At 31.7% G+C, this 14,911-nt stretch overlaps 1 protein-coding gene across 3 annotated transcripts; it reads left to right on the forward strand.

Annotated features, from left to right (window-relative positions):
* Positions 1-9,254: 9,254 nt before the first annotated feature.
* On the forward strand, positions 9,255-13,674 carry LOC108997502 (probable vacuolar amino acid transporter YPQ1). 3 transcript variants are annotated; one of them, XM_018973818.2, is made up of 12 exons: positions 9,255-9,530; positions 9,696-9,738; positions 10,000-10,026; positions 10,806-10,904; positions 11,005-11,123; positions 11,248-11,422; positions 12,408-12,512; positions 12,610-12,702; positions 12,860-12,880; positions 12,990-13,048; positions 13,141-13,231; positions 13,391-13,674. In XM_018973818.2, exons 1-12 carry the CDS (start codon positions 9,307-9,309, stop codon positions 13,493-13,495), a joined length of 1,161 nt encoding a protein of 386 aa, XP_018829363.1. In that variant the 5' UTR covers positions 9,255-9,306; the 3' UTR covers positions 13,496-13,674. The 3 variants fall into 3 exon arrangements, with proteins under 3 accessions (XP_018829363.1, XP_018829364.1, XP_018829365.1); XM_018973819.2 differs by lacking the exon at positions 12,860-12,880; XM_018973820.2 differs by lacking the exon at positions 10,000-10,026.
* The last annotated feature ends 1,237 nt before the right edge of the window (positions 13,675-14,911 follow it).

Here is a 14,911-nt window from a genome sequence, read left to right on the forward strand (position 1 = left end):
TAAAAATTGTAATCATCGCTAATAGTCTTATTGCGGTAGAGTATTAGCAATGAGTTGTGCTTTGTGATAAATAGTAATATTTAGCAAGTTGGTTATAATTGTTTATTGTCTAATAATGAACTTTTTGCGACCAAATTTATCTTCACAAAAGGTAAAAACTTATCAAAAAAGATTATAAATCCATTGCTAATATCACTTTAGCAATCATAATTATTATGGTTGTCCATTTTGGTCACATATACGTAGTTGTGAATTTTTCCAACAACATGAGAACGTAACCGTGACGATGACGACGATTTTTATTGTTGCAAAGGTACTCTTAATGTGGTAGAGTATTGATAATAGCTTAAATGTGCATAATTTTACTAGTTTAAATAAAGCATATTGCTAATCCTTATGGGACATAGGAGTATTGAAAATATTTTGAGTGACCTTAATGATCATATATCGAATAATGATTTGCCCTTTTGGCAATTTTAAATGAAACATATATATTTTTTTAATATTTATAAAGCATGTTCTTAGGGTACTTACATATATTCATGAATGAACTCAGTTTATACAAAGAGAAATTAGGAAAGTTTTAATTGTAAACGATTTTATATACTAATAAATATATACATTCAATATGATTGATCAAAAAATAGATTTTATTAAAAATAATATTAATTTAAATTTAAAATATAAAGATAATAATATTAATATATAAATCGATACACAAATTTATTTGTACATAATAAAATTAAAAAAATTATAGAAGTCTATGATCAACACTTTGGCCCACATGAGTTTGAAATTCAAAGACAATTGTATAGGTAATGGGGCCGGGCTAGAATTCAAATTGAATCACGTCTCTTTGTAATTATTAATGGAGGGTGAGTTTGTAATTTTTCCCCCACACACACATATATATACACACGTGCACTTAACCTAATTACTTTCTCCTTTCTTCTTTCTTCTCGTTCAGCTTTTCCTTTCACCTATTGAATGCCTCGGCCACCAACTTTAACACCTCTATGTTGCTTTTCCCACGCATGAATTGAATGAATCTTAATGCCCACCAACAAGCGACAAAAACATTGCATGTAAGTGTGATAGTAAATTTATTTAGATCTAAATATGCCACTTATCCCAGCTCTGAGCTCTCTCTATCTCTCTCTCTCTCATGTGCTGGTCTTAATAGTTATATTTATAAATAAATTTGAAGTTATGTACGTTGCAATATTCTATGTTGAGCGCAGATCGATGCTCGATCGGAATATATATATATATATATATATATATATATATATATATATATAGACACTCACAGACACACATATACACGTACATGACACACTTTACAAGACAAATATTATTAATAACAAAAGAGATTCATGTAATCCTAGCACATGACAGTACATATATAATATTCTACCTAAAAAGTTTTCTGTTTTTATGTGGAAGGCGTGGAATGGAGCTCTAGCTGTTGATGATAATATTAGGAGGATTGGTATTCCATTAGCATCGAAATGTAATTGTTGTAAGAATGGGCAGTATGAAAATATAAATCATGTGTTATTTGAAGGAGAGGTTGCAGCTGGAATTTGGAAGAAGTGTGGAGCTCTGTTTGGGATTCGGGTTGGGAGATTATGGCGTGAAACATGTATTAACTGGTTTCGGAGAGCCTCAAATTCATCTCAAGTTGGTGTTATACTTGGTTTATTACCTACTATAATTTCGTGGAGATTGTGGAGAAGAAGATGTTCTGCTCGAATGGAGAATAAATTGGAAACAAGTCAGGTGATTTGGCTTTCTATCAAGCACTGGGTAGGCGTTCTTGGTCAAGGAATGACTAGGTTTAAAAAATTTAATCAGCAGGATGATTACATTCTTGGGTGTCTAAATGTTAATCCTATCCCTATTCAACAACATCCAATTCATCTCATTACTTGGTCTAAACCACTACTTGGTAGAGTCAAGTTAAATACGGATGGGAGCAGCCTGGGAAACCCAGGTATTTCAGGTGCGGGAGGGGTTATTTGAAATATGCAGGGGCTGTTTTATTGGCTTTTTCAATGAATTTGGGATATGGTGATAGTACCAAAGCAGAATTACGGGCTTTACTGGAAGGGATAAAACGATGTAAAGAATTAAATTTAGCTGCTCTGGATATTGAAGTGGATTCACAGGTGGTTCTGTCATGGCTGAAGAAAAATAGGTGCGGAATCTGGTATTTGGAGGACTACTGGGAGGAGTTGCAGGAGCTGATTAAGGATATGGATTACAAAGTTTCTCATATATTTAGGGAAGGGAATGCTGTTGCTGATTGGCTTGCTCGGTGGGGGGCAAGAGTGGGTGATGCGGAATGGAGGAATACGTCGGATGTTCCTGCGATGCTGCGGGGTTTAATTAGGATGGACAAATGGGGCATTGCTTCCATTCGGTGCAAGTCGCATGAGGTTAGGTATTAATTCTCTACAGGATGCTGTGTGTATTGAAGACGTCTTTTTTGTGTAGTGTCTAGCTGGGAAGGGGGTAGCAGAACTCTCCTTCTCGTCATATGAGCGACAAGTTATTTGTTGATTGGGTAGTAATTTTTGTGTTATTCATTAGGCCTGTTTAGATGGTTTTTCTTGGTTATTTGGTTAATTGTTCTGTAATTATTGGTTGGGCTTGTAAGTTCTTTTGGTAATTGTAAACACGGTTTTCCTCCGCCACAAGTGAGGGATCATTAATAAATTCGGGCAGGGGTCACTCTTGGACATGTGATTCCTTCTCTTAAAAAAAAAAAAAAAACTAGCTAGCAAAAGGAAAAAAAAGGTTATAAATTCATGATCGATGCAATTGGGAATTTCAGGTACCTCTGATATATTATTTGAGATTTTTTTTATTGCGTCTCATCCATTATATATATATATATATATATGGTTAATGGATTGTATTCTTGATCATTCCAATAGTTTATTATTATTTTTTATTAGGCAACCCGCAACTCAAACTCTCTCTCTCTCTCTCTCTCTCTCTCTCTCTCTCTCTAAATTTAAAGTTTGAGCCTAACATAATAACATTTTAATTGTTGGTATATATTTTTTCCTTTCTCAGCTACTCATAGTACTCAATGATTGGCTCGTCTACCCTCCACCACCTCTGATCCCATGATGAATTGGTATGAATTTCAATGGTTATATATAATGATTATTATGATTTGATGTTTATGCATGCATGGTAATTCTGAGACTTTGGGAATAATCTAATTGGTTGTGATAGGTTTGGGACTTTCGTATATTTATTTTCTTCGTTGGGTACGTTGCAAATTATCTCTTTATATATATATCCAACACTTTATTGGTGACATTTTTAGATCTTAATGTAGCTCGATTGATATTTTTTCTTGCTACGAGCAGTGATCGATGCTTCTATTTTCGGTTGTGGTCATCAGGTTCTTTGACTTGGTTAGTAATTAATGGAACTATGATCAGTTCTGAATTTATTTTATGTTGTAGCGCCTATATATCTTTGGTTGGTTCGGCCATGAATTAGTAATTAAGTAATGATCAGATCTCATGAAGTAGCATTGATACTTCTACCATCTACAAGAGAACCATGAACTTTGTTATGCGGTTCTTGATCTCTTCCCATTGAACTGTCCAAAGTCTTGACAATTTTCTAAAATAGTCATAGATTTGAAATTGAGAGGAAATGAATATATATATATATATATATATATATGTGCTAAAATATATTTCATATATCTACAAATGATTGTCTTGATAGATCATATAAATGATTATTGTAATCCTGCTTTGGATCTTAGTAATATATACTTTTCAACAATGGTTTTAGTTTTAGTTGAACAAGATGTACAAAATTAATTAAATGCATCTTACTAATAGATTTTCTACAACATTATTAATTAGAAAGGGGTAAACTAGTTTATTAGTATTGCACGTGCTTATACAGACAAGCTTAGTAGGATTAGGTGTAAATGTGTTAAGCGTAAGAATGAGTATTATATAACTAAATGTGGTAGAGGATCATCTATTCATTAAAGGAGTTAATAAGAATTATACACGATGGATATTTTATGTAGAAGAAGAAACATAGAATGAAAATGAGATATTTCGTGATAATGTTAATGAGAATGTCTGAGTAAAAATGAGGGTAAAGCCCATTTTCACACGTGTGCGGGAGAAAACCACTTGCCTAGAAAATGGGGGTATACACCTAGCTTTTAGGAAAACAAAATGAGGGGTTGACCAGGGAGGTTAACTCAAGGTTAAGGGGTCAAAAAAAAGATGCATGGTCCATTAATCGTCCATTTTCTCTAAATTTCCTACCAATTCTTCACTCTCATGTTTGTATATATGCATGCATTTTCTTTGTATTCCTAGATCTCTTCGTCTAGTTCCCTCCATCTTGGATACCTAGACTTTGCAACTTTCTCATTTTTCAAGTAAATTTTTTCAGATTTTTACAGCTTATATCTCCATATTTTAGGTAACTAGTTCAAAGAAATACTAAGATTTCTACGCATGCATACAAAATAAGCATTTTCTATGCATCCTAAAATATGGAGATTTAAGTAAAAATCTGCATAAATTTACTTGAAAAACGAGAAAGTGGCGGAGTTGCATGTTACAAAATGAATTAAAACCCATCAATATTGCTGAATGGATTAAAATTACCATATGTTGACAATAAGCCAACCATACTGATAACAAATATTCTAAATTTGTTATAAAACCAAATGGTGCTACGTACGTACCCATTACTAAACGTATATTCAATAACGTTTTCAATATATTATTAATATTTGTTGATAACTAAAAAAGGTTAATTGTTTAATATTCAGTCATCTAAAATTTCTTCAACATCATCAACATTTTCTACCCAGTACTAAGTCTCATTAGTATTGTCACCATCCAGCTTATTTCCGTTCCATGTTTCCTCTTCTTCATGAAATATCTACCGTGTGTAATTCTTATCAATTCTTTTATTGAATAGATGATCCTCCCCCATATTTAAAGTCCTATATATAATACTCATTGATCTTATACTTGACACATGAACACGGCCTAATCCTATTAAACTTGTCTGCATGACCATGCACATGAAATCCTAATAAACTGGTTTACCCTTTCTATATATATATGTTGTAAAAAATCTATTAGTAAGATATATCCATCTTTTATCTATCTTGTTGTGCCTTTCAAAAGCTTAACTAACAAATTGAGCTCAATTAAAACTAAAAGCATCGTTGAAAAAAAGTATATTATATTACTAATTAAGATGCAAAGCAAGATTACAATTATCATTTATATCTATCACCACAATCATCCGTATATGAAATATATTTTAGCACATCTATTCATTTCCTCTCAAGTTCAAATCTACAATTCTTTTAGAAAATTCTCATAAGGTGGAAAATATTCCCGCCTTTGTATTTGAAATCAATATAAATTACGGTAAACGTTTTGGTCGTTAAAAATAATATTAGTGATGAGTTTACAATCTTCTTCACTAAAGTTAAACTCGTAGCTACGAGTTTTACATTGTCGATAAAGGTTTAGCTTTTGCGAAGATAAATTTGACATCAAAAAGTTAATTATTAGACTATGACAGTCAAACAATACTTACTATTTATGGTAATGTGCAACTTGTTGGCGTGCAATACTCTACTACAATGAGATTTTTAGCAATGATTACAATCCTTGCTGATTCTAGATAGAATTGTCGTCACAATTACTTTTTTATTTGGTGTGAAATTTTTTTGCTTATATATTTATGATCAATATAAATGACGGTAAAATCTCTAGTCATTAAAAGTGATATTAGGAATGAATTTAAAACTTTCGTCGGTAAAAATGATAAGCCTTTAGCTATGAGATTTATATGGTGATCTCTAATATTGTCTTGGTCAATAAAAATAATTTTTCTTGTAGTCAAGTCAATGATCATCGATTTAATCAGGTCTACCAAGCTTGAATAGAAAGTAGATTAGAATATAAATTAGAGAGAATATTGATGATTGTAGGATTGTATCTAAGATTTATATGGTGATCTCTAATGTCCTGGCCACGTTAAGGCCGCTAGCCACTATTATATGATCACTAATATTGCGGGTTGGCAGACTCTCTTAATGAACATTTGTAAATGTCGCTATATCTTTTAAGAGAAATGTTACTTGTCATCTTTATATCACACACAAATATGTGATTTGTCATTTTTTTTTCTTCTATTTAAACACACATATTGGTGTATGGTATAGAAAATGATAAGTAGAATTTTTCTATCTTAGTAAACAAAAATGCTTGGCATATGGGTATTCATGCACATAGACCCATCATTTATTTAAATGCATGGTAGCACTCATTTCGTAAATTAAGAACAATTCTACTCATTATTCTCACACCATACATCACATTTAATTTTTAATTTTTTTTAATTTTTTTCTTATTATTAAATATGTAAAATATAGATGATGAGTAGAAGAAATTAATTAATTTAAGAATAATAAAACTAAAAGAAATTAAAAACTAATAAAAAATAATAAGAATAAGTATAATATGTGTGGTATGAGTTTCGTAAATGAGGCAATTGATGACGTGTCAAGTAAGTGAAAATTCATCGTCTTTGTTTCCTGCTTGGGATTCAATGCATGTGCTTGATAAGTTTACGTGGTGTGAGCGAATGATGAATAAAATTTTTATTTGGCATTACCCCATCAGAAAATGATCACAGCTTATTAATTAATGCCTAATTTATAGCTAGGTAGTAGTACTTGGAGCGATTCTTTTATATTCTGCATGTACTAATAATACCATGAAGGCCTTCATTAATGCTTCCTTCAATTTAGGGTATATATGAAGCGTGAACCTGGAGGCCGATCATTGAAAAGTCAAGGTTCAACTGACTATATATTGGGTTTAATTATAGAGTAATTTAGATATGAGAAATTATATTTGTAATTATGAAGTACATAATCGTTACATAATTTTTTTAAAAAAATTAGTGAGTAAATATGATATTTACATAAAAAAATAATTTTTAAATATAAAATACTTCACACTTTTTTAAAATGATTACGTAATACTTACGTACTCTCTACTATTGTATATATGTAGCATTGCTTTTTAGATATATTTATAGGTTGCGAAGCGTTGTGCATTCTTTCTAAAAAAAAAAGAGTGGCCGGATGATCTACTATTTAAAAATAAATTTTTTCACATAAATTTTATATTTATTCATTTTTTTCAAATATCATTTCGATTAATTATATGGCTCCAAGTATGCATGGCATCGTGTTCACTGGCAATTCAAACTAGTCACGTTTTACACTATTAGAAGATGTAGTACGTACTTACGTACTAGTACTATATGATCAGCTTGTAGGGAAAAAGAGGAATCGAAAGAAGTTGTGCATGGAACATGATTATGCCATGGGCGCGCTTAGCTAGAAAATAATATTGTTGAGCTAATTATGAATTAATATCTCGTACCGATCCGGACATTGAGAAGTTCATGAGAAGCTTCGGGCACTGATTTACAATAATGCTTTTCTTAAACTAAATGAGGATTTGGTAATTACATGCTTATATTCAACATCCTTTACAAAATAATACTGACAATGACAAATCCTGATCTTATGACAGTTGATGATAAGTTTCGTCAAACGAACACTCCATGCATGCAGGGAGACAGATCACACGCATGCACATTTCTTAAATTATTAATTTCCATATCTATTTCTCCCATGCGTGCGCATATATATATATATATATTATATATAAATATATATAATTTTATACATAATTTTATCATCTTATTAAATATGATATGATATGTTTATCATTATTAAATAATTATTTATTACATATTTTTTTATCATTTAATAATAATAAATATATCATATATATTACTTAATATAATTAAAATAAGATAAAAGTATAATATATAACTCATATATATATATATTTATATATTCAAGTAATTAAAGCTTGCACAAGCAGCAAAGAAAAACAAAACGTAAGTAAAATATTATTTTTTACATGAAATGACACATGCACGATTGCTGCAAAAGGAGAATCACAGAAGAGTAATGTTAGAGAAGTCATTATAGTAGTGTATATATTATATTCATTGTATAACTACTTCTAATTAATTATTTCTAACACTCACTTGAAGAGATGTGTGATTTAGATAATACTATATCATGTGTATAAAATGAATATTCTTAATAATAATTTTTATCTATATTTATTCACCACAAAAAGGTGAGATTGGAAATATCAAAAGGCTACAGTACTCAATGCATGGAAAAATCAAACCATTGATCTGGATTTTGCAAAAAAAGCAGTAATTCTGTATATGTTACATCATGTCAAGACAGGTACTCATTTTTTGTAGGTAAACTAGATCTCATGCTTAAAGCATTGCTACTAGCTTATACATCTTTATATTTATTTTTATATTTACATAATATCTCTTTAAATTGATCTATATCAAATTATATATTTTTAAAATTTTGCATAGTTATAAATAATATTTTTTCAAATTATTTTAAAAAAATAATATTAACTTTCTAAATATTATTTTAGTATATTTTCTCTCTCCTACCCTTTCTCTCTCTCAACAGCAACGCAACCAAAGAAATCAAAAAGGATCAAACGAGATTAATAATTGCTTATTTGAAGCATATCAAGAAAAAATAATTTTAAAAAAAAAATAAAAAAATAATATTATTATATTATTATTTAATTTAAAAATACATAATTTAACGTGAGAATTTTTCTTAAAATTTAAAATCAATCTCTAAAAAAATATGATCTTACAGAGACTAATATCGGTGCTCTAAGTTTCGAGAACACAGTCACTTCATGTTATCTATGAAGATCGACATTAAAGAAATAAAATAATTATATATGTTTTCTGAAAATGTCGTCATGTTCTCGACACCTTGTTCCCATTTTCCTTTTGTTACTCCTTTTTCCGACTGATCTCCACCGTCAATTTGGGTTGGCCAGGAAGCATCATCATGATCAATAAGAATATGCGTCCAAGTGTACCACAGATGCTGAAAATTTTGTGCTTCATTGCCTCTAGCACAGAGACACAGATGTTCAGAGCATCGGCAGAAAAAAAAACAGCATATGCCTACCGACATTATTGCTCTGTGTTTACTTTAAGGTACGTATTTACATCTAACCCATAAAAGGACAAGAGTAGATAAAATTACTGGTCCTAGCCTTCTACTACTTTAAAATCATCGCCAACCTTCGCACCACAACACCCACGGCGAGATAGAGCTAGAGCCGAGAGAGAATAATGCAGTTCTCTTACTGTGTAAAGGAGCAGAAGCCCTGTGTGCGCTGGATTGAGAAATATTTTAAAGACTGCCTTTGCAACCTAAGACATGATTTGTCCTTCGGTTTTGGGTTTATTAGTCTAGTCTGTTGGGGAGTGGCTGAAATCCCACAAATCATCACCAATTTCCAGACGAAGTCCGGCCATGGAGTTTCTCTTGCTTTTCTGCTCACTTGGGTTGTTGGGTATATTCTCTTAATTCCCCGGCCGAGTGACAAAAATGTGTCCATGCAAGCATGCACAGAAGCACACACAGCTAGCTTTTCTGCTCTTCACTATTTTTATTTCTTCAGTCCTCACTACTATGATTCACTATCAACTAGTTTTCCTCTTTAATTTTCTTAACGCAGTGATGTTTTTAATCTGGTGGGTTGCGTTCTGGAACCAGCAACGGTGAGTACGAACGCCTGAGAAACTTAAGACTCATTGTTTTCGATCTGTTGTTTGGTAGTTTCGACGTGGTCCAGGGAACGGCCAGAGTTTGGGTGGTTCTGGTTGTGACCCTATCTGTAATTACATCAAAATGCAGTATTCCATCAACTTGTGCACTATTTTGGTCCTTACAAGCAGTTTCTTCCGTTACTTTCTTTCCTTTTTTTCCCCATAAAGATCAAAACAAATTAATCGTCTGAATTTGTTTTGCTTTTGATGCAGCTGCCTACACAGTACTACACGGCTCTGGTAATAGTAGTACCGTTGGTTTTGGAATGTATATATGTCCATGAACACTGCATTTCTCATAATCTCACTTTCTTCTGCAATTAATGGTACCATCATGAGTAAGCCTGACTGCATTGCAATAAGTTAAGGTAGCAACTGGGGTAGGTCCTGATGGATCATTTCAAGAAGCCTAAAGAAGCCGACACAAAGGTTTAGATGATCAGTGGTCCCCCTCAATCCAAATGACATTAGTTAAAAAAATATCACAATACCAAATTTATAAATCAATATGATTTGATGCGATATTATAAATTAATTTAACGTGTGAAATTATATTAATTTATAAATTTATTTTTATTATATAAATTTAGTATAACAGTACTTCTCATCATAATATTCTCCTACAATTGTGGCAGAATCTTTTTTATAATATTAGACCATTTTATGGTTTGGGTACTGGTGCTAGTGGCTAGGAAAACTGTAGACAAAAGGGTCAGATACTAAACGACATCCTATATATATCCGACAAAAGTTGCTACCAATCAGCGTTCCTTTCCAAGCCTAACCCAAGCTTAACGTCTGGACTAATGCCAAGAGCCAACCCACACTCGCTGATGATCAGTGATTGGCTTGAGATTAGGTTCTGCCTGTCTCCCGGCTGTTTGCAATTTAAAACTTTTGTACTGTTGCATATATATTATATACATACATACCCAGTTTAGATCGAAGGATGTCTTGTTCACAAGCTTGTTATCTTTTTCTTTAATATATATAATACCATCTTTTGTATTTTCTTGCAGCTTTACACAACCAGTACTATAGTCTTGGTGTTGCAGAGCGTGTACTATGAGCACATCCGCAGATGGTTCAAGTGTCGACAGATCAATGTTAACCAAGCTGTACGTACAGTTTAATTTCCTTCAACTTGATCAGTTAATATATCTTCTAAAAACATAGAAATAAATGGACCATAAGAGTTCAATTCTTCCGTTATTTTAGGCTGAAGAAGAGGAAAAACCATTCAGATCTAAATCAGATGATCCAGGCCGTATTCAAATACCTAGATCAGCTACACCAAAAGGCAGTACTCCGCGAAGAGATCAGTACCACTACTACATGTACGTACATATCATTTTCCTTGTCTGTTACACGTTTTTATGTAATATATTGCATATTTATAGTTTGTTTATTAATATATATGCATGATTAACAAATAAATATATATGTTCTTGAGTTTTTCAGGTCACCCAGATCTTTGGCTGGCAGCGGTACCCCTCCCTTTCGGAGCTATCTCAGGGCGGCCAAGAGCGGTCCTTCAGCCATGGAAGCACTTCACAACGATTCATCGTCTGAGGATGAGGCAGCTCCAATTCCGTCTAACAAGTCCGTTAGCCGGCCTAGGCCAATACCAAGATCTGTGAGTAGAGTCTTCCAACTAATTAATTTACCAAATCCTCCAGCAGCTATCTAGCAGGAGTGGTAGCTAGATAGCAATGACTAATTTGCTCTTTTTCTACTTAATTATTATACAAACAAACATGCCTTTCAGGACAAAATGACCGAGCTTTATGTTCTTTTTAGCAATGTTATATCGATTTTGTCATTTTCACACCATTAATAGACGTGGAATATTATAAGTGGGCCATATATACAAGTCAATTCAGAATGAAGAATGTAATGTCTCTACATTTTTGTCGGTCATAGTCATTATGCCATCATTTCATCTAGGTTTTTTTTATCTTCCCCTTTAAAATATATTATCAAATTTCATTTTTTTTATTTTACATATTAATTTTTATAATATATTATACATCAATTTATCTATTTTTTCTTCATATAATTTAAATGATATCTTTTTAATATTTTTAAAAATTTCCTTTCTACAAATAAATCTATAATATCGTATCCATATACTTTTTTATATTTATAATATATTATTATATAAAATGTAATATAATTCAGTACTCCTATACACAAAATAAAAATATATAAGCCAAATAAAAATTAAAAATAAAATCAAAATATGAAAAATTGGATAAATAATATTTCCAATATATTTTTTAGAAAAAAATAAAATAGAGGTGTTTTAAATGCTGAACAATAAAAAAGAATTTGTATTGAAATGTAAAAGTAAAAGTAAATGAGAGAGTAAATGAAATATAAATAATAAAAAACTTGTTTGAATGATGAACAGTACTTGTTATATGAAGCAGGTTACTGTAGCAATTTGTATTTTACATGTTCTTTTATATAATTGGACGGAACTCATTTTATGAACAATTCTTTAAATAATTAACATTTTTTGTATTATATATGTAAGGCATTGAGAATGCTCTTAAGTTTGCCTTAAACTCACCTTTCTTGCACGTTGGTTCACCATGCATGGCATGGACATTTAACAGGCAGCAGGTTATGGAACATTTCTAGCTGCATCAGTCAACTTGCCGCTACAAACTAAGGGTTTGACAGAAGCATATGTGGGACTCACTGGGAGGAATCTCTTCCATGTATGATTAGTACTGGTAGTACTTCACATTAACTATATCAAGACCTTCAAATGCTATTTCATGATTTCTTACTTTAGGAACTTTATATATATAACAGGAACGAGGGGGAGAGAATGTTTATGGGCAATGGCTGGGATGGCTGATGGCTGCTATTTACATGGGCGGTCGACTCCCTCAGATATGGTTAAATGTAATTAATTAGCACTATCATTTTTAATCTTTGAAAGAACTGTTTCATAACCTGCATACTTATATATATATATATATATATATATATATATTTCGTCTACTTTTTTAATTCTATGAAACTGTCTCTAACAAAGTTATTGAACGTATTAATTGGACAGATTAAAAGGGGGAGTGTAGAGGTGAGACATATATATATATGGTCTTACCACTCTCTTGCTTTTAGATTATTATATCTTGCAGTGATCATTGTTCAACAATCTAAGACCTTTTTGCCTTGTTATTTTTTAGGGCTTGAATCCTCTCATGTTCATTTTTGCACTGGTCGCCAATGCTACTTACGTGGCAAGGTCTCTCTCTCTCTCTCTCTCTCTCTCAAGTTAATTCTTTGTTTATTTGTTCCCTGATCATCATGTTCAACTTTGATACCACTACTTGGCAGTATTCTCGTAAGGACTACTGAATGGAAAAAAATCAAAGCTAATATGCCTTGGTTGCTGGATGCTATAGTATGCGTGGCGCTTGACTTATTTGTATCCTTAATTTGCTAATTCTTTATTTTCGATTGCCCCAAATTAATATCATTATTACTGTCGTCATGATCATGATCATCATCTTCATCCCTCTCGTTGTCGAGTGCGAGTGCTAGTACTATATATATACATAAACCTTAACAGAACCGAACATTACAGATCATACTACAGTATGTCTATTACAAAAACTTCGGGAGGACAAGAAGTACTATTAATGGAGATAATTGTGGAGACTATGTGGAAGCTAAAGCTGCTGTTTCTTAAATATTGGGCATTATTCATCGTGTACTCCATTGATATCTGCAAAGCCATCTTGATGAACCATATTAATCTAATTTATGATCCTTACTTGCATGCAATTAGGTAGATGTGCTTGTATTATATATCCGTGTTTTAATTTATATATAATAATTATATAGCTCTTAAGTCAAGAGTTATAGTTCCCCGTTGATTTCTTTAATGATTATATATATATGGATTTTACCAAGTGCAAACATATATTGTGTTTTCTTTTATATTTTTCTAGGTGATTTGAGTTATATTTTATGAAATTGAAATAAAATTATTATTAAGAGGTGGGGATATTTGGGTCTTGGTAATTACAAAACAGTCACAATAATAAGAATTAATTCACTTCAAGAAAACTGATTATTTGTTTATATTTATTTCCAATTAAAATGAGTATATTCTCGTCATAAATTGTTATTTTTATGGCAAATAACTCATCATAAATATTCATTTTTCTTGTGGTGTGAACTAAAATAAATTTTTCTTTTTTAGTATGCATCAAAGGTTCCAAGCCCTCTTTCACAAGCTCAAAGGTCCAATCACGGGTCCTCCACCTTTAAGGATAATGGCCAACCCCTTCAAGTAACACTACTCCGACCTCCTCCTTAACCCCCAAATTTCAATTTCAAGTTCACAATTTAAAAATAAACAATGGGATCCAACGAGGGATCCATCCCAACCCAATCACAAAGATTCAAGTTATCGCGTTGTTTACCTCTTGGAGAAATAGTGAGAACTTGAATTTCTTTATGATAACGAGAGTGCATGCATGTAGATCAGTAATCAAGAAAAATCTGGACGCAGATAGATAACATGGATTTCTTTATGATCAGTGATCATGCAATATTAGAGAGAATATGATGTTCTTACATCATAAGTTTTATTATTTGAGTCACACGTACGTATTTGTAAAACATTTTACAACCAGTACTTAAAAGGACGACCATGCAATTACTTAAAATATGTTACATAAACATATAAAAGTATATAACTAAAGAGTAATAAAAACTAAGATGATGAAGAGTACGTCCGTAGCATTATCCTTATAATTATTATCTTTAATCCCTTTATCTCTGGTGGATCTTTTAAGGTCCATCATTGCATCATCACATAGGAAAATTATAATGGCCCAATAATAAAAGGCAAGGAAAAGGCCCAAAATTCTAATGGTTTTATATATGGATTTGTTGGGCTTACAGGAGAATAACCACGTTTTATATTATGACATGTGAGCTTGGGGGAGGGTCTTTCACAAATGAGCTTTGAGTATTTACTCTGTTCAGGCATGCAAAGACCCATTTTAAAAAATAGTAATAAAAATAAAAATAATAAAATAAAATAAAAGAGTCATTTTTTTTATAGTAGATTATGCTATTTTTTAAACTTTTTCAC

This window comes from Juglans regia, chromosome 12 (assembly GCF_001411555.2).
Source record: "Juglans regia cultivar Chandler chromosome 12, Walnut 2.0, whole genome shotgun sequence".
Taxonomy (NCBI): domain Eukaryota; kingdom Viridiplantae; phylum Streptophyta; class Magnoliopsida; order Fagales; family Juglandaceae; genus Juglans; species Juglans regia.